Below are 20,488 nucleotides of genomic sequence, written 5' to 3'. Positions count from 1 at the left end.
TCAATTTCTCCTTCCTCTAGGGGTGACCTCCCTACCATTCAGACTTCACAGGAATCCTGTGGTTGCCCTGACAGTACTCACCTGAGATCACCTTGAGACATTCATCATTATTATGGCTCAGAAGTCCACTTCCCCAGGGAAGCCCACGGAGAAGTTAAATTGTTTCCTCCTACTCCCAGGAGCAAGAGGCCACAGGGCTTCGCCCCATCCTAAAGACAAATGCACTGAGAGAGCCTGAGCGGGAGTCAGTTGTCCCAGGGTCCCAGAACCACATCCACCATGGAACTAGGAACATGCCAGGGCAGAAGGAATGGGGGAAAGGGAAAAGAGCGGTCCTTCAGGTACCTTGGTTCTCTGGAGGATTGACTTGTCCAAGTCACAGTGCTAGGTAATTATACAATTACTGATGGAATTATAGAGGCCAGGACCTTACAGGCCCTCTCGATTCTCACGCTTAGGTCCAAGCTTTTTGAAGGTAAAAGGATAAAAGGTGAGGGCAATGGTCTGCATGTCTAAAAGATGGCAGGGTGGCTGACTGCACATTTACCCTCTTTTGCCAGAGCAGTTCTGAAGCTTTTGTGTTCATCAGCCATCACCTGGAGAGCTGATACAATACCACTCCCCAGTTTCCAACTCAGTAGGTTTGAGGTGCAGCCAGAAATATGCATTTTTAACAAGTTCCCAGGTGATGCTGCTGGTCTGGGAACCACATCTTGAGAACCACTGGTGCTAGGGTTTCTCACTGACACTGTGTGTTGGGGGGTGGGATTGAGTGAGGAGGAGCAGAGAGGAGACAAGGGCTTGAAGATATCTTCACCAACACTCCTTACTCATAACATCCTCTGTTCCTGCTGCAGATAAAATAAAAGCAATCTTTTAACCATGGTTAAACTTCACCCAGGTTCATATAATTAGGCTGAAGACTCACATCTGGGTCTCCCTATGGCAATGATCCCAACTCAGTTCTAAGAGCAGGAGCAAGTCTGGTATTATCGCGACAGCTGTTGTCCTGCTTACAGGACTCCAGAGCAGCAGGAAGGAGCTATGTGCTCTCTGAAGACTTTTCCTGCTATACCTGCTGGTACTCTGGCCCGAAGATGCTCAGGTCAGAAGAGGGAGGAGGACCTCTAGACCATGTCAGTGGTGACATCTGGATTTCAGTTTAGGCACCTGGCCTAAACTCCAAAATATTTTTAAAAGTTAAAGTTAGCCTGTTTGTCTGGGGTGTGGTATAATCACTTATTTCTGCTGTTCTATGCAAACCAAGGGTTCCTTCCAAACGTCATCAGATCCAAGATGCAATCTGGTTACTAACAACAGAGTCTTTACTTGTGACTTCCAGTTCTCTTTGTGTCTTGTACAAGGCCGGGCTGTGCTGGTAATGCCCACACAACCTGCCAAGATCTGACAACACTATACTCCCAACTCCATGCCTTAGATTTGCCCTAGGCACACCTAGCTTTCTGAGAGGGCATGTCTTAAGCACATCCAAAAAAAAGTAGAAAAGAAAAAACAAAGGGGTGCTGTACATGGTGAAGGGTTTTCTTTCCCCACAAAGATGGAAGTAAATGCACAATGAGTCAATTGGTTCACATCATCTTTGTGATTTTCCCATTAAAATAGATAATCAATACTAAAACCCAACACGATATAACAAAGCCAACCTGCCTCCCATTACAGCTACGCTACCATGCCTGAGTTCAGGGGAAAAAAAAATAAAGGTGACCATTCATAAGGCGACTTCCCCAAGCCCCACATCAAGATGCTTTTTGCAGCCTGGGAAAATGCAAGCATTTTCATCTTCTTCACTATGGCCTATGGAGTGCCTGGGTGGCCCTAATCCATTCCTCCCATGTCCCTAGACATCGCTTTCTTTAATAAAGAAACAAAATATAGAGTTCTGACCTGTGTACGATGCAGGCTGAGTTATAGCTTTCCCCTGGCACCTCTGAAAGTGAAATTTCTTTAAAGTTGGGAAATTCATTGCAGTGTTTTATGGTATTGATTTATTTTAAACTTGCTTGGCAGTTTTAAGGCCTGCCATGCCTCTGAATCCTAGAAACGCTGGAGGAGATCTCCATTTCCTCTGATTTTGCAATACCACGGTGGACTCACTAGTGGAAATGAAAAGAGGGGCTGGGAGCACGAATGCGGCTGCCCTAATCAAGACAGAGCCTTGGGCACTCTCCCTAGGTCCTGGGTCCACAATATATCTCCAGTTGGGAATTTCAATACCTCAACAGTAGTACCCTTTCCTCCTGTAGCTGAGAATACTGTAATCAAACCAAACCTGAGTATGTACCGAGATGTGGCCCCTGCGCATCTCACCTGGCTTACAAGGTACCCCTAGAACCTACCTTCAAGAACCAGCCTGGAATACCACCTCCTCCACTCTTTCCTGTCTTCCTGTATCTCTACTGAGCCATCTATAACCCATTACAACCAAGTGTCCATATCTCATCTGCATAATTAAACTAAGTTCCTAGGAGACCATACTGGGGTCTAAACAATCAATGCCTCCACTGGGCAAGTGCCTACCATATGCCAGAAGGGCTCTTGCCCACCAAATCTGACTTGGCCCCAGAATACTTCGACACAGGGCTATGGGCAGCCATATCAATTGGAGTAAGCATGAGTGACGGAATCCCTTGCATAAGTCAGGATTCAATGAGTGAGCCGGAAGGTTTGTCAGAAAGAAACAGAGTAACCGCTGCCATTCTGCTGGGTCCTCATCAACTTTAAATCCCTGGGTTCACTCAGAATGGGCTTCTGCCAGGACACCAGGACCACAGACACGTACGATGCCTTTGGCTCTTACTGGAGCCCTTTCCTTGTAGCTGGTGCCAGACGCTGGCCTAATGACAGCATTCCCTCAGTGCCGGGTGCTTTCCCAGCTGCCTGTGGGTGGAGGTGTGCTTTGGATCTCCTACTTTCCAACCTTTTGGCAATTTTGACCTGGCTGCATACGTGGCTCCTGCCTTCTCTGCTGCCAGACCTTGGTTATATGGGCACCTCACACTATCCCAGCCTTGCCTCCTCTGCCAATGTTTGGGGCAGTCATTGTAACACAGGAGGAATCCACATGCAGGCTGATCTCACCTGAAGGGATGGCTGATGACCCTGCCACAGTGTGCCTGTGCTGAAACCAGTGTCAGACTGTGAAGGACACCCATGGCAGCCCTGGGTGCTTTACTGTATGGTGCTATTGGAGGGGAACCCACTATCTGCCTCAGAATAGAAACTCATTAAAAGTGGCTTTAAGAGGCTGTAGAATGCAGAATGGAGCAGTAGAATTTCCAGACAGATACACCTTGTCTCAAATCCTGGCTCTCAAAACCTTAGGAAAGTGATTTTCTGCTTCCTTATCTGCAGAAAAGAGGGCACATAACAGAATAGCTAAGCAGATGATGTATGATAATGATACATGTAAAGTTAATTCAGGGCTTGGAATAAAAAGGCAGGGTCTCTGCCCTGCACAAGTCAAGGGGTCCCTCAAAGCAGGTTTTGATAACCAGCAGCTGTTGGTGGGAGTGTCTTTGCTTCCCTGGGGTAAGAGGAAATGGGAGTTGGAAGCACCCCTGAACCATCAGGCAGCTTTGCTCACAGCTGGACGATTACAAGAGCCACTTTGATTTGCCCAAAGGGATGCTATCTAGGTTAGGTGGAGCCAAGGATGCCACGAAGGAAGAACATGTGAGCAGCAACTGGGCCTTGACGTCAACAGCCCCCGGCCAGGCCTGTCCCTTCATGGATGCTTTCATGTCCTGCAGAGCTGCAAGGGACAGATTATCCCTGGGGGGGCCATCGGCCCCATTACATAACTGATAGCTCAGCTTCCTGCTGTTGATGCGGCAGAAACAATCAAGAGATGGCAACAGCAGGTCACTGGGGAGCTTGTGGGGACTTACAAAAAAATTAAAATACCAGCCTTCCCCACCTGGAGAGGAAAACTCCTCAGAAAACACCAGCAGAGAGATGAGGCCCCAAGGGACATGTCTCTTTGTATACAGGTATCTAGCGCCACTAGGGTCTTCACAGTTGAAGACTAAGCTTCAATTTCCTGAGAGAAAAGAGAACCAAACACTCTGACTCTTCACTCATAACCCACAGCTCTTGTGAAGCTGTTTAGTGCTAGTGAGATGGGTTGTGGCAAAGCTGTGACCCCTACTATATGGGCAGGGACTCAAAGAATCTCAGGGGTTCTGGATCTGCCTGGATTAAAGAATTGATCATCATCAAGAGACACCACCTCGACCCCATGATCTCTCTGCTCTTAATAACACCTCCATTCTTACCCACTTCAGGGTACAGCTTAGCGTTTCCCTTTTCCCATCCTCCCTTTGGGAAATTCAAGGCTCCACCAAAGACTAAGTAGGGATCAGCTTCTGGGGTGCAAAACCAAACCACTGACTTCGACCCCTTGGCAGTTACACCTTCCCATGAAGGAAGAACCTTCCTTGCTTCTACTTTCCCTTGGGCTACCTGGCTGCTTATCACCATATTCTGGACCTTTTCAGAGTAGGAGAGGAACTGTCTCCTCTTGAAGCCTACTAAGTGTTCCATACCATGCATCTCATAATGCTCTGGGCTTGGTGGGCAGGAAATTCTATCTACTTTGATGCTCAGTTATTTGTTGAATTCAATTAGGAAAACATTTTAAATTTAAAGATGATTCAATGAGGCAATACACCAAACTGGTTAAAGCCATAGACTGAGTCCTGGGTTCAAGGCTGGGCTTTACCCCTTCTTAGCTATGTGACCTTCAGGAATTTACTTGAAAATAAGTAAATGAATTATTAGTCATAAAGCACTCAGCCCAGGGACGACCATGAATCATTGCCGTTTTGGTCATCTTTGGCACTGCTGTCCTTCTTCACAGCCTAACCCCTCAGGCTGCCACACTCCTCAGCCAGGCACCAGGTACAGGCAAGGGAGGGCAGTCCTGTAAGGCAGGAGCTAGTTCCTGGCCATCCTGAGAGCTGGGCCAGGAAGTCATAGAGTGGACCTATCCAGTACTGGGGGTCCCAACTTCTCACCTAAAACCATTTTAAAATTTACCCTACAGAGACTGTTTTGAATACTTTGCTGTTTAAAACAAACCATGTTAATTAAGCATTTCTTTTCCATTTTTTAGTATCATTGCTGATTAACTTGACAGCTACAGTGTAACAACATAGTTTGTGTGTAATTCTAGCCCAAAGCAAAAAATTGGTCATTGAATTGGGCTTCTATGGCTTCAACAGGCAAATATATTCTTGCCTGTCAGATAAGCTGAAAGGGCTTGTGAATTCCTATCTTTGATTAGGGTCGTACTAGGGTTAGATCTTGCAAAATAGAAGTAAAATCTGAAGCGCAGGTCAAGGGGCCAACGCAGGTCACCCAGTATGTTAGCCAAGAGCCACATCTTAGGACCCCAGGCCAGGGATAAATGTATCAACTATTACTTCAACAGAAATTGGGCCTGATTTCCTTCTCTGATGTTAGGCAGCTACCAAGATCTCATATGGAACTAGAAATACTTTCTGTGACCCCTCAGGTCACACCAACATCTGATTTCCTTCAGCAGGCCTTAGCTGCCCACTCCAAAAAGACGTCATTCAAGGGCTTTGGCTTCAAAAGGCCCTAGTAACGGAGGTTTGTATATCAGACAGCAGACTTGGCCATGAATGCAGATTCCCTCATCCCACAACACTCTCCCTGGTAACACGTGGGTGGAGGCACCTGGAACATCAGTTTGGCTGGCTTCCTGCTTGGGATAAAAGGCTGTGGCTAGCTGGTAGGAACCATTAGGAACTATTAAATATCTTTTGAAAGTGACAAATAAGAAAGAGATCAGACCCATCATTGAATGGTCTTTAAAAATAGATATACTTTTCTGGAACAAGTGATTGGACAGTGTGGGCCTTGACTACAGCTTTGTTTCAAAAGAAAAGCTATTTGGCAATCCACAAAAGTGAGGCTACCAAAGACCACTATCTTCAGAGGGAAATGGAAGCCAACACTTCTACCTAGGCCAAAGTATGGATCTAAACAATGCTACTGTATTACAATTAATTCAGACTGTTTACATAGGGCACTTTCACAACCTCTTGTGATTCCCCCCAACAACCTCAATAAGATATACAGGATCAACTCCATTTTATAGATAATAAAACTGAGGCCCTGATAAGTGGAATAATTTGCCTAAGGCCACACAGTCAGGAAAACGCAGAAATAAGACTCCATCCCTGCATTGTTACTAGACACCACTTCTTTCAGGGGAATCCCAGGTTTCCAACCCAAAATGCATTTCTTTTTATTTTTGCAAAAAACTGAAACTAGTTAGTCCTGACTTAAATGCGACTCTGAAATCTACAATCCTAAAACATTGAGGTGTTTTTTCATCTTGGTGGTATAGGGGTCAAGTGTGTTTACTTATGCAACTGGAGTTTTTTTGTTTTTTTTTTTGAGACAGGGTCCCTCTCTGGTGCCCAGGCTGGAGTGCAGTGGTGCGATCTTGGCTCACTGCAACCTCTGCCTCCCTGGTTCAAGCAATTCTCCTGCCTCAGTCTCCCAAGTACTGGGCCTATGGCATGTGCCACCACACCTGGCTAATTTTTGTATTTTTAGTAGAGACCAGGTTTCACCATGTTGCCCAGGCTGGTCTCAAACTCATGAGCTCAAACGATCTGCCCCTACTCGGCTTCCCAAAGTACTGGGATTACAAGGCATGAGCTACCACGCCCCAGCCTATTTTAATTTTTAATAGTACAAACATCCACAGATATAACCCAAAACAAAAGCTCTTTGGAGTCCGTAAATTCAAAAATGTAAAGAGGCTTTCAGACCAAATACTTTGAGAACTACTGGTCTATTCTTTCACTGTCTCCAATTCCTCTCCTCTTCCCCTCTCAAATCCACCCTAGTTACAGGTTTCCCCATTACTCCACCAAAATTGTTCATGAGTACTGATGCTTTCCCATTTACTAAATCCAATGATCAATTCCTCTCAATCAACTAGCAGATGATGCCACAGCTGGCTCCCTCCTCCTCTTGATGTCTTTTCCCCTCTCTCTGGCTCCTTTCTTTCTTCCCACCCTCAATGTTGCACCACCTGGAGCTCAGTCCTCTGACCTCCTCTTGTCTATACCCACTCCAGTACTGTGGCAAATCTCTAAATTTGTATCTCTAGGCTGGACCCCTCCCTTGAACTCCAGGCTCATCCAACTGCCTACTCTACATCTGTAGTTGGATTCTAAATAGGCATGCCAAACTTTCAGATAACTAAAACCTAACTTTCTCCTGCCAACCCTATTCCCCCAATGTCTTCCCTATCTTATTTAATGGCAGCTCTATTCTCCCCATCACTTAGGCTGACACCTTGAAGTGATGATTAATTCCTTTCTCTCACACCTCACATATGATCCAGCCGGAAATCCTGCTGGCTCTGACTTCAAAAAAATACCCAAAATCCAATAATCACTTCTCTGTTCCATTGTTTCAAGCCATCATCATCTCTCACCTGGATTACTGCAACAGCCTCCCATCTTATCCCGTTATTTCAAGATGCAAAGTGATCCTTTCAAAACAGCAGATATCACACAGCTGAAAACATCCCCATGGCTTTCCATCTCACCCAAAAACACGAAGCCAAAATCTCTACAGAGGCTTAAGAGGCCTATTTGGCTCCTAGTTATCTATCTCTTCCTATATGCTCCTTGTTCACTCTAGCCAACTTTCAGGACCTTCACAGTGGCCATTATCTCTGTCTGAGATGCTCTTTCCCCAGAAATCCTTGTGACTCACTCCCTCAACTCCTTCTAACATTCGCTCAAAGGTCACCGCCTCTGGGAGACCCACTCTGATATCTTCCATTGAAAAGTACAACCCCACCCCTCCCCAACACCCAAGCTTCAGATCTCCCCTACCCTGCTCTACTCTTCCCATCCTACCCTCTCACCGCACCCAGCACCGAGCACTTTCTTATACATTACCTATGGGTACTGTCTTCCCAACAGAACGAATGTTAAGCTCCACACTGCAAAAACTTGTCTGTTTTGTTCACTGATGTATTATCTGTGTCTAAAATGGTACTTGGAAAGAGTTTCCAAATAACATGTTGAATGAATAAATGAAATTATCTTGTCCATCTACAAAACTTGGCAGGGGAAAGCGAGGTCGGACTCAATGTTCTTCCCAACTCAAGCCTCAGATTCTCTGACCAGCCAGATATGGGGCATCTACAGAAGCTGATTTGAAGCTTCTGGCAACACAGGGTTTGGCTCTGGTCACAGACCTGGGCCCAGGCCCACAATTCTAAGTGCCCACCTAAGACAGGGGAGGATAGGCTATGGTCAAATTGGCACCACCAGTACTGTAAAGATTAGCTGTAAGAACCACAAAATGAATTAACAAAACAGCCTGGGACACTCACCAGTAACCATATTCCTAATCTTTTCCCCTGTTCTCAAGGTCGCCTATTTCTCCTACATGAAGGAATCACTCCAATTTAGCCAAAACTGCCCTGCAAAACAGCACAAATCTCAAGTGTGGATATCCAAATGGAAGCCCCGATCTCAATTAGTTATGACAACCCCATAATCGTAACCTAAATTCAGGTCCCTCTTCCAATGACAACCTTCCTACACCAGAGCAAATCTGAATTTTAAGAGGTCTTTCAAAAGCAGAAAGCATGAGATAGAAATGGGAAGTGACAGCACAAAATACATTTAAAACACTGTCTAGCCAACCCTTTTGGTTTCTAATACAGCACTACCCTAAACCTAGCTTTGGGGAGTGCTGTTCTCCTACCCATGGGTGGTAGGACCAATTGGTTCAGCACCTGGAATACATGTTTGCGGAATGAAAGAATTAAACCTAAGTGACTCACTCCAGAAATACATTCACTGAGAACACGACACATGAAAACAAGCTCAACTTGGTATGAGCCAACCCCACCTAGAAACCAGAGGATAATGAAGAGAAAGGGAGGGAACCCACCCAAGTGATGGAAAGCTCCGTGCCTTATGGCTCCTGAGGCTCCTTGTGACCACCAGGAGGATCAGCACTAGCTCCATCACCTCATCAAGACTTCAGCACAACGTAAGAGCAGCTTACGTCTAGCTCACCATATTAAGGGAAAAGGGGGTAGGGGATGCTTGAATAAGATATACCCGTCCTTAACTTAGTAGGATCTGGGGTAAATTACTTAATCCCTTGCAGGGTTGTAAAGGTGAAACAAAATGGTTCATGTGAAACTACCTAGCATATATGCTGGTCAATTTTTCATCTTATTTCTCTTACACACACATCAAACTTCAGTCCAACTATTCTGCTGTTCCTATAAACACCTTTGGGTTTTCCAGTTCAATTTCTGTCTACACTGTTCCCTGTCCTCTCTAATTTCCATGTCTACTTTCCTCACTAACCCAAATTGGTCTAGTTTCTCCAACGTGCCAGGCTCCCTCTGGTTTCAGGTCCTTCGCAGAGGTTGGTCTGTCTATCTGGGATGCTCCCTCACCCCCGATTCCCTCCTCTTGACTCTGTGCATCAACACCCGAAAGGTCAATTTCCCTGAATACCTATTCTCCTTAAACAGCTATAAAAAAATTATGATTTGAAGAATTAGACCTAGTGACTCACTACAAAAATACCTTCATTGAGAATACTACACATGAAACCAAGTTCAACTTGGAGTTTCTCTCCCTAATTAAGATGCAGAATTCATGAAGATGGGGAAAGTCTCTGATTTGGCTTATCATGTCACCCCAGAGCCTAGCACATACAGTCATGGGTCGCTTAACGATGGGCTGCTTAACAATTTCTGAGAAATGAGTCATCAGGTGATTGTTGTGTAATGTCAAGAGTGTACTTACACAAACCTAGACGGTGTAGCCTACTATACACCTAGATGACATGTATGGCCTATCATTCCTGGACTACAATTCTGTACAGCATGTTACTGTACTGAATACTATAGGGAGTTGTAACACAATGGTAAGTTTTTGTGTATCTAAACACAGAAAAGGTAACACACCGCACCATAATATGCACTATAACATTACAACAGCTACATCACTAGGTAATAGGAATTTTTCAGTTCCATTATAACCTCGTGGGACCACCGTCATATAGGCCATTCCTTTTTGACCAAAACATTGTTCATGCGGAGCATGACTGTACTTGACAAAGGAAAGCTCACTTTTTTTTTTTTTTTTTTTTTGAGACGGAGTCTTGCTCTGTCACCCAGGCTGGAGTGCAGTGGCACGATCTCAGCTCACTGCAAGCTCCGCCTCCCAGGTTCACACTATTCTCCTGCCTCAGCCTCCCGAGTGGCTGGGACGACAGGTGCCCGCCACCACACCTGGCTAATTTTTTGTATTTTTAGTAGAGGTGGGGTTTCACTGTGTTAGCCAGGATGGTCTTGATCTCCTGACCTCGTGATCCGCCCACCTCGGAATAAATTTTTTAAATAAGCAAAGACTTCTACATAAATATTCACTAATACATTATTTAAGTATCTAAAATGGAAAAAATCTGTTTTCTGAAGTAAGAGAATGGTTAAATTATGGTACATATAATAGGAATGTCATACAGTCCCTGAAAAGCCATACTTCCAAAGTATGACATGGAGGAATGCTCAGATTAGTAACGAGTAAAAAGAAAAAGACCTCGACCAACTAGGGCAAGATCTAAACTATGTGGAACTGGATGTGTGAGTAGGTGGGATACAATTAGAGATAGTGTTTATTCTCTGAAAACCTGTCTACCTCTTATGCACGTTTTCTACAGTGAGCATTTATAATGATGAGAAAGAGCGTTTCTAAAAAAAGGGAGACTCGGCTTAAATGCAACCTCCTCTCAGAAGACTTCTCTAGACTTTCCAATGTGTACTCAGACAATTGCACATTTCTCCCATCAAGGCATGGGGGGATCTTTGAAAAGAAGCACTTCGTTTTCTTCAACTTTGTATTCCACTCCAAGTTCACAGGGCCCATGCCAGGGTCCAGAATGAAGAACCCAGTCCAAGAAGCAGGCATACAGAAAAAAAAGGGAGGCTGGGCATGGTGGCTCACGCCTGTAATCCTAGCACTTTGGGAGGCTGAGACCGGCAGATCGCTTGAGGTCAGAAGTTCGAGACCAGCCTAGCCAACATGGTGAAACTCCATCTCTACTAAAAATACAAAAATTAGCCAGGCACGATGGCGGGTGCCCGTAATCCCAGCTACTCAGGTGGCTGAGGCACGAAAATCGCTTGAAATCGGGAGGTAGAGGTTGCAGTGAGCCGAGATCCTGCCACTGCACCCACTGCGCTCCAGCCTGACCAACAGAGTGAGACCCTGTCTCAAAACAAAAAACAACAACAGAGAGCACTCACCTAGTTTAAAATCACCCAAAATGCTTAGCCCTGAATTTTAAGCAGCACATGTGACCTGGTCCATTCTGGTTTCAAGTTCAAAGGCATCAGGCCGGTCCTGTGGGTTAGCAGCTAACATATCTTTCAAGAGCTGCTTGATCCCCTCAGACATGGAAGTCCTGCGTTTTTGGGGGATGTGCAACTCCATCTTTGGGTTTTCTAGCAGCGCCTCACCAACAGGGACGATCTCAGTCCCCTGTTTAATGTAGGTCCCCAGGAGCTCCTTCTTGGTCTCAGAGTCAATAAAAGTGATTCTTTCTATCATTGCCCAGATGATAATGCCCAGGGCAAAGATGTCCGCCTTGGCTGTGTAGTGTCCCTCCCAGACTTCAGGAGCCATGTAGAAGTCCGAGCCGCAGGCTGAGGACAGCCAGTACTTATTCACATTCACATTTTTGTTGTCTTGATTGCCCTCTTTGCCTCGGGGTGCCAGCCCAGCACAGACCTTGCTTAGTCCAAAGTCGGCCACTTTGAGGATGGGGGTGCCAGACCGCTCTGTGATGAGGATGTTGTCTGGCTTCAGGTCCCTGTGCACAATATGGTTTTTGTGCAGGAAGGCAATGGCGCTCGTGAGCTGTAGCATGAAACTTTTGTTGGTGGCTGGGTCCGGCCTCCGGGACAGGACATACTGATTCAGGTCTCCACCTTCACAGAACTCCATGACAAACCAGAGATAGCAGGGCTCCTCAGCATAACCCAGGATCCTTTCTCCTAAATCAAAGAAGATAGGAAGGAGCTTGAGTGAGATGGACACAGTCACACTTCTTTTGAACTAAAGGATGCAGTGTATTCAAGAGTGACATTGGTGACAAACAACTGCTCCAAGGGGACCTGCACAACTGACACTGAGTTCCTTTCTAAGGTATGACACAGGCACCAGGGACTGGTATCAGGCACCTGGGTTTGGAATGAGGCCCAGGTGGAAACTCAGGTTTACTGCTGTCTGGTTGACTGCGAAGCCTTTTTGTTTCATTATACTGTCTCCAAACAGGCAGTGCCATACCACCCACACCTCCCAAGGCTGCTGGGCAGATGGGACAAGGGAAAGCATGCAAGAAGGCTGTCACGGGTCTTTGCTTCTAATATCATTGTTACTCCAAGCTGAGCAAATGACTTTCCCTCTCTTTTTTCCTGACTTGTAGAAGGATTCTTGTTAATGTACCTAGAATGGCACTACAATTTCCTTTATTTCAGAAGCACACTCCGATCCATCAATATTTTCTGCAAGCCCACCACATGCCTAGCACAAGTTAGGTACATAACATGCCCCCATCTCTATGAGGCTTAGTTTCAAGGAGATGACAGGTATCCACAGCAGCAACCATCAAAAGCTGTACATCTCCATCAGGGTTAACTCCTACAAACAGTGAAGTGGGGGCAGGAGCCACCAGATCTGAATGCACATCTCCATCAGGGTCAACTCATATAAACAGTGAAGGGGGGGCAGGAGCTGCCAGATCTGAAGGTGTCAGAGGGGGCAGGACTGAACTTACCCCCTGTAAAAGGCAGGCAGTAGATCAGTGGGGGAGCAGGAAGGTAATTCTAGGCTGAAAGATGGAATGGATGATGGAATGCAGGACAAAAAGACCAGAAAGGTGTAAACTGGAAGTCTGGTGGGAACAGTGGAGTCTAAAGTCGATGTACAAGACAGATTTAAATTGTGTGGGCTTGAAACTCTAGGAAAGCTGGTGACCAGCCTCTCCAAGCAAATCTCAATGTTCTTTATAAAGCAACTGACAGTCCAGCGAATCTTTATGTGGATGTTATCTGATGACTACAACTGCTCCCAAAGCTAAGCCTAAGAAGGCAGATTATTTTATCTCACTGATGAGGAGAGGCTGGGTCTGCAAATGTGCTGGCTTGTTCTGGGTGGTCACAAGGTCATTTGTAACTGAGCCAGGACCTGAAGAGAAGTCCTCTCTCTTGGCCCCAGTATGGAGTATGCATCCTACCAAAAATGACTGCACTTCCTCAGACAGCTTCTGGCAGAGGGTTCCTTTTACTAGTCATTTACTCTATTATAAAGAAAACCAGTGATCTGGGTGAGACTGCTAACCCAAACAGCCCTGAAATTACTAAGGCACACAGTCTACTAAAGTCAATGGTCTGAGAGTTCTGGGTTCAGCCAAGATGATGTGACGTACAAAACAAAAGCTTTACGTTTCTGATCACAATCGGATAGACTTCACTTCCCTTGTAATTATATAATTTATTTGCTTATATTACTCACAATCAAAGTAATACAGGTAGAACCAGTTTAGGGCAGACGTTTTTTGTTCTTTTCAAATCAGTTATTTCCCCTCTCATAATCCTCTATCTAGGTCATGGGCAGAGGCCCTCTATGTAAAAATACTGCACAATGAAGCATCGGTCGGAAGCCCAAGTCAATCCAGATGCTAAAGACCCACAAAAAGGAGAGCAAGAAATGTATACTACAGGTAGAACCAGAAAGGAAACGATGAAAAGGCATCCAATTCCTTCTGCAAAGGCCACATCAGAAAACACTGAAACTTCTGGTGGGGGAATAAAGGAAGAGGAATGATGGTTATTTTATATACAAAGTTAGTAACTATGGCAACCTAAGGAAAAAGAAAACAAGTCTGCAAAACAGACTATAATCTAAGTCCAGGTTATGAGAATCCAGGGAAAGCAAAAACGGTAAAAAAAGAACCCAAAGTTTGTGAGTGGTTGGGGGAGACTGGACCTTCTGACTGACGAGCTGCTCTGAGGAAGGAGCTAGACTCAGGAGATGCTACAGGAGGGGCTGTTTGTTGAGAGGAAAATTCTGGACAGGAAGAAGTATTCTCAGAATCACACCCAGCAACAGTGGGTATGACAGAATGGAAAACTGGGAGTGCAGCTATTTGTCCCAGATACAAAAGTGTTATTATTTTTACGAGTCAAGGTTTCACTCTGTCACCCAGGTTGGAGTGCAGAGGTGTGACCATAGCTCACAGTAGCCTCCAACCCCTGTGCTCAAGTGGTCCTCCCACCTTGGCTTCCCAACGTACTTCCAAAAGTACTTTTGAGGCCGGGTGCAGTGGCCTCAATAGTCCCAGCTTCTCAATAGCACCTGGCCTCAAATGTACTTCTTTGTGCAGGAAAGGCCTCTGGACTTACTTCATGAGAAGCTGCAGCGTGTGCTTTCACACACGAACTCCTAGCTGCCTGGGAGAAAACAAACATGTCAGAATTCTAGTCCTTTACTCCAAGCAGACTGGCTAACGGGGTCTCAGCTACCTCACGGCCAGATGGAAGGAGGGGACGTGGATGATGCCAGGCACTCGGAGGCACTTGGTGAAGTAACAGGAAAAACACAGACCAGGAAACAAAGAGTTTGGGTTTAGACCCCAACTCTGACCACTGCCTCACTGGGTGGATTCTTTGTTTCAAGGAAAACACAGGGAGACTGAAGTGTGATGAAAAGATGGCTAGAACCCTGGGCAAGTCCCTGAACCTCTCTGAGCCTCAGTCTTTTTGGTACCTCAGTCCTCACATCTATCAAATGAGAGAATGAAACTATACCACATGAGTACTGTGAATTAAGTCAGATATGAACTACATTCGGCAGAATGTAAGATCTTTTTGGGGAAATGAACCACTGACCATCACTAACATCATCATTCCCACTCAACCCCAACCAAATCCTTGGAAGTCACCGATTTCAATAATCCCAGTGCTGTAGGCCATACAAGTAAGTTTTTACATGTTAGGCAAAAGATGAAATTTAGATCTTAGAATGAAAGTGTATTATTCCATCTAAGACATCACACTTCTTAGGCTGTAACAGCTGAAACCCATGTTCTAGGCAGACCAGGTTATTCCTATTTGAAGTGAGCCCTCTCCCTAGGCCTGCTGCCCCCACAATCTCTGCAGGTACAATTGAAATGTGCACCTTAAGGCTAGCTGCAACGCCAATCTATCCTACACTCACCTGATTTCCCAGTAACTTCCCTCTTCTGACCAGCCAAGGCCCTAGTTTCATATTTTTATTTTAGTTTTTATTAAATTATACCAGATATTCTGGTTAGCAATCTACGGCTTAACTCTTCTACTTAACCCTGAGAAATGCTGGCTCATTCTGCAGATGTTTTGAGGTCGGGGGACTAGATTTCTTACTCAGTCTTCCGGCCTCCCCAGGGAGACCTGCAGTCATTTCCAAGGTGCCTGTGCATTGAGGAAGGGAAAGTAATCAAACTTTAGGGGATTACTGAACACCAGTTCCAAAAAGACACTAATTCCCAAAGAACCAAAGTGTCACTGTGGTCCACCAGTCAGAACAGGACTGATGGAGGGCAGGTGATCCATGGAGTTTCAGCTCAGGCCCATCTCACAGCCGGCTCCCGACCCACCCACAACTGCAGGTATTTCCCCAGTTTCAGGATATATAGTTGGAATAGACATATGCAGCAACCACTAAAATCCCCATGTGAAATTCAGTTTTTTGAGCTGAGAGGAACAAATAAAATTTACTTAAGTTTTATAATTCCCTTGTCTGGTATAATCTGACAGTTGTATAAGATTAATAAGAGTTACAAATTTAGCTTCCTTCCCAGAGAGGGAGAAAACAGGCAGGTTATTTGGAGATAGTAAGGATTTGAGGTAAATTAGCCTGTGAAAGCCTATTGGGTTCCAGGTACTATTTTAAAAGTTTATTATGTGAGCTGTCTCATCTTACCAGGCACTGTTTTACAGTTGGGGCAACTAAGGCTGAGAAAGGCTTCAGAGTCTGCCCGAGGGCCCTACCATGAGTAGTAACTGGGGAGGATAGGAGAGAACCCCCACAGCAAGTCCTCCCCCCAGACCATGCTGTCTCCCAGCTCAGAGGGCTAAAAAGTGTACTTCCAAGAGAGGCAGGCCTGCCTTTGGGGACAGTTTTACTACCTTTCCCTCAAGTCTGACAGGTGACCACAATATAAATTATGTATTTCAAAACATATCCTATGCCACAGTTCACAGGGAGAGAAGATGCTTAAAGTAAACCCAAGAACAAAACCAAGCAGGTGTCTTGCATCTCATTAGTCATGGAAATTGATCAGTAGTGCTGAAGTTCCCAATAAAAACATGGCTTGCTTCGCTGAAAAACGTGAGGCCAGCAGGCTCAGCATAAGGACAAGCCAGTAGGAGCTTTGGAAAGACAGGCACTTCCTGGAAAGAAATACAAAATGCTCTAGATTTTTACAAGCCTATCCTTAAGCCTTCTCCAGAAGTTAGATTTCCAGGTTTTAATCAATGCCACTTAAACAATTTCTGAGCACACACTGCTCTTGAGACAGAGGTGCGGTGAGATGAGGGGCATCCCTGCCCTTACATAGGCTTCTGGTCATTAGAAGCAGAATGACTACAGCTGTGAGAACTAGGAAGTGGGCCCGGATCTGCCAGAAGAGTCCGGAGAGAAGCCGGGATGAGAGGAAGGCAGGCTGAGAATAACTGCGAGAGGCCCTGCAGCTGCGTCTCCCAGAATGAGGGGAGTGGGCACAGGAGCACGTGGGTGTGCGCCAGGGACACGAGTAGTCTGGGTAATCACGGAAGAGTTTCTGTAGATGTGCCGGAATGAGGCTGGATATCTTCTACGGTGGATTTAGACTCCAAGAAATGGGAAGTGACTGAAAGTTCTTAATACATTTTATTTATTTACTTATTTTGAAATGGTCTAGCTCTGTTGCCCAAGCCAGAGTGCAGCCAATCACAGCTCACCGCTGCCTCTGCCTTCTGGGCTCAAGGGAGCCTCCCGCCTCAGCCTCTCGAGTAGAGTAGTGGGAACTACAGGCATGCGTCACCATGCCCAGCTATTTTTTTCTATTTTTAGTAGAGACAGGGTCTCCTTATGTTGCCCAGGCTGGTCTTGAACTTCTGGGCTCAGGCAATCCTTCCACCTCAGCTTCCTTAAGTACTGGGTAATTACAGGTATGAGCCACCACGCCTGGCCACTGACGTATTTTAGAGATACGTTGCTTACAGAATCTACAAGTCACCAATTTTAAGACATATTATTTAAATAAGCCATATAGGCTGCTGACAACGCTATGGGCACACCACTGACTAAGTCAACTGCTGATTTCAGAGACGTTAAAGTGTGAAAGAGCATATCTTGGACAATGAAACAAGTTCCTTATGGAGGCATGAGGGGCTGGCGATGGGAGTCAGACTAGTGGCCGACGGACTTGGTTGGCGATGGGAGTCAGACTAGTGGCCGACGGACTTATCAAGAGGCTCTGAAACCTGGTGAAGTGAGGGCTGGCAAGGGAGGAGGTGAGAAGAGGATATGAAAGGTCTTAGAAGTTTAGGATAAATAAAATTTAATAACCTGTCACATAAGATGGAAAGGAAGAATTCAGAGAGTGCTCTGCCATTCCTCTCTGGTTACTCGAAACTGCTATCTATTCAGATAATAATTACATTTCCTCTCACAGGTGAGGAGACTCAGGAGCAAAAGATTAAGTAACTTGCCTAGTTGAGGGCAAGAACTTGAGTTTCCATAGCCTAGATTCTCAGCAGAAGCACTGTGACTGCCTTAGTGCCAGCAGCAAAATCGCACACCTGGATGTGCTAGTTCCCACAGCGGACTCTGATGCGTGCCCCCAAGAGTTTAATGTTCATCCAGTCCCTCGTGATGGTCCAACCACACAACATGCAGATCTTTCAGCAGAGGACTAATTAGGACTTTGACTTACGTGCACTTTAGCAATTCAGCAATACATATACGAAGTCTTAAAAACGCTCGATCCATTTGAAAGCAAAATCCCACTTGAGGAATTCATTCCAAAAGTGTCAAAAAGACACAAAACAAACAAGCCTCCCCACCCAACAAAAAAACACACACCAAACACCAGAAACACTCACAACTGGTATTGTATACAGAATAAGCCAAAGTGGAGGATTGGAAAACAACTGTCCAAGAATGAGAATGAGTAACAGTTAACTATGGTAATACCAATTGGCTGAAAGTTTTAAAGGACCATATTATACTTCAACAGAAGTTTATTTACTTAAAAAGCCAAAACAGAAAGTCACATAGCATGTGATAAGCAAGTTTTAATGTGAAGGGGGGAAAAAGGCAGAATATTAAAATTATAAAGTTATGTCTTAAGAAAAAGGATGAGAGAATCCTGAAAAATGAAGTTTGAATAAATTATGACTATAGCCATCCCTGTTTAATTAGGAGTTGTACATTAAAATATTTTAGTTAAAGACCTAGCTCAGCCGAAGATCTGTCCTGAGAAGCTAAAGACACGGACTCATCCTGGCACATCTTCCCAAAGAAATACGAACATGCGGACCAAGAATTGGTCCCATTCTCAATGATTTTGGGCTGTTATGTCATTATAAAGAGGCTGGGTCCCATATCAACACCACAGGGTGTGTCCAAAGTACTTCCTAAGATTAACAGACTTGTTCTGCTGGCTGCCAGGGCAAAACACAGTGTCCAAAAGAGGACAAGAGTAAACCCACTGGCCGGACAGGGGTTGTAAAGCCAGCCAGGCCTGGGGTCAACATTCCCTCTACTACCTGCCCCCGACTCCCCAATTACATAGCTATATGATCCTGGGCAAATTTCTTAGGACACTAAGAATCTGTTTAGTTTTTTATAAATTGAGAAGAAACACCTACATCACTGGACTGCTCTAAAGCTTAACTGTGACATACAAAGCACCTTGAATGGTGCCTGGACACTAGAGCAGACTGCTACTGGGTGTGAATTATGCTAATGTCTCTGGACACCACTGGCAGCTGTCCAATACAGTCACAAGGCAGCCTGTCAAGAACATGGACACTGGAAAGAGCATCTGGATGTAAACCTAGGCCTTGACCTTTCTCTAGTGTCGTGCTGGACAAGCAACTTGACCTTGATGGATATTAATTTTCTTGTCTGTAAGAACAAGTTATATAAACACCAACTTTACAGCGGCGATGATTAAATGAGAAAAGGAATATGAAAATACTATGAAACGCTAGCTATTACTACTTGGAACATTACAGGGGTTTGTAAAAATGTAGAATCCACCAGCCAGGCAGAGAGTTGGGGTACTCCTAATCAATGGCAGTCCAGGCTCAAGTATCTCTCTCCATATGCATGGGCCTTGTCACACACCTAAGCCTCAGCTCTTGCCAGGGTTGTTTCTGATTTACCTTTTGCAACTCATCCTTCCTTTTGCCAGATGTAGTCCACATTCCTGGCAGCTGATTCACCCAGAGCACCTCTTACAGGCTACAGTAAAGTAACATCTCTTGTACTGTAACCATCTCTTCCGTTAGACTGGGCACTCACGGTGGAATGAAATCAAGTCTCTGGGTTCCCCACAGTATACCACACGCACACCTAGGTGGTCGATAAGAGGGTGAAATAAATCAAGATAAAAGTCATGAGCTGGAGAGGTGTAAAAAGAGAAAGAACATAGAAAGTAGTAGTAGGGTATGCAGAATATGCAAGTTAAAGACAACTGGGCCAGGATCCAGAATTTAGAAGTCACTAAGGAGGGTTCCTAGCCCTACAGATACCAGCAAAGGCCACATTTGAGGTGAAAATGAGCAGACTACTTCAAGTTCTACTTAGGAAGCACTCCTCGAGAGTTTACACTATAAAAAGCCTTACCCAACGCAACCCCAATTAACCAAAGCTCTCAATTAAGGAAGGGCTGCTTCTATCTCCTGGGGCTGGTACCTAAAATCCCCAATGCATATAAAAAGCAGTCAGTCAGGAGCAAGAAGTCTGTGTGGTTGCCCCAAGTCATTCAAAAGTAGAGCAGAGAGCAGGTGGGGTCCCTGGCAGCTGAGACACACAGAAGGAACCAACAGAAATCAGCAGTGCCACAAGCACTGATCAATATACAACTAAAAACAAAGAGGAGCCATTAGTTTCTTTTAGTTTCTTTCTTTTTTTTTTTTTTTTTTTTGGAGGCAGTCTTGTTTTGTCGCCCAGGCTGGAGTGCACTGATGCGATCTCAGCTCACTGCAACCTCTGCCTCCCGGGTTCAAGTGATTCTCCTGCTTCAGCCTCCCGAGGAGCTGGGACTACAGGCGCCCGCCACCACGCCCGGCTAATTTTTTGTATTTTTAGTAGAGACAGGGTTTCACCACTTTGGCCAGACTGGT

The 20,488-nt window shown here is 45.3% G+C and overlaps 1 protein-coding gene across 2 annotated transcripts in view; it reads right to left on the bottom strand.

The window, feature by feature from the left end:
* Positions 1–20,488, bottom strand: part of STK35 (serine/threonine kinase 35) — a 42,100-nt gene that overhangs the window by 15,183 nt on the left and 6,429 nt on the right. For both annotated transcript variants that reach the window (XM_032142368.2, XM_058432978.1), the window contains exon 3: positions 11,357–12,106. In XM_032142368.2, coding sequence (XP_031998259.1) covers positions 11,394–12,106 — 713 coding nt within the window. In that variant the 3' untranslated portion in view covers positions 11,357–11,393. The remainder of the gene's footprint in view (positions 1–11,356; positions 12,107–20,488) is intronic.

The sequence above is a fragment of the Hylobates moloch genome, unplaced genomic scaffold (assembly GCF_009828535.3).
Source record: "Hylobates moloch isolate HMO894 unplaced genomic scaffold, HMol_V3 SCAFFOLD_21, whole genome shotgun sequence".
Taxonomy (NCBI): Eukaryota; Metazoa; Chordata; class Mammalia; order Primates; family Hylobatidae; genus Hylobates; species Hylobates moloch.
The sequence above is the reverse complement of the archived record's forward strand: the minus strand, read 5'-3'. Positions and strand labels throughout refer to the sequence as shown.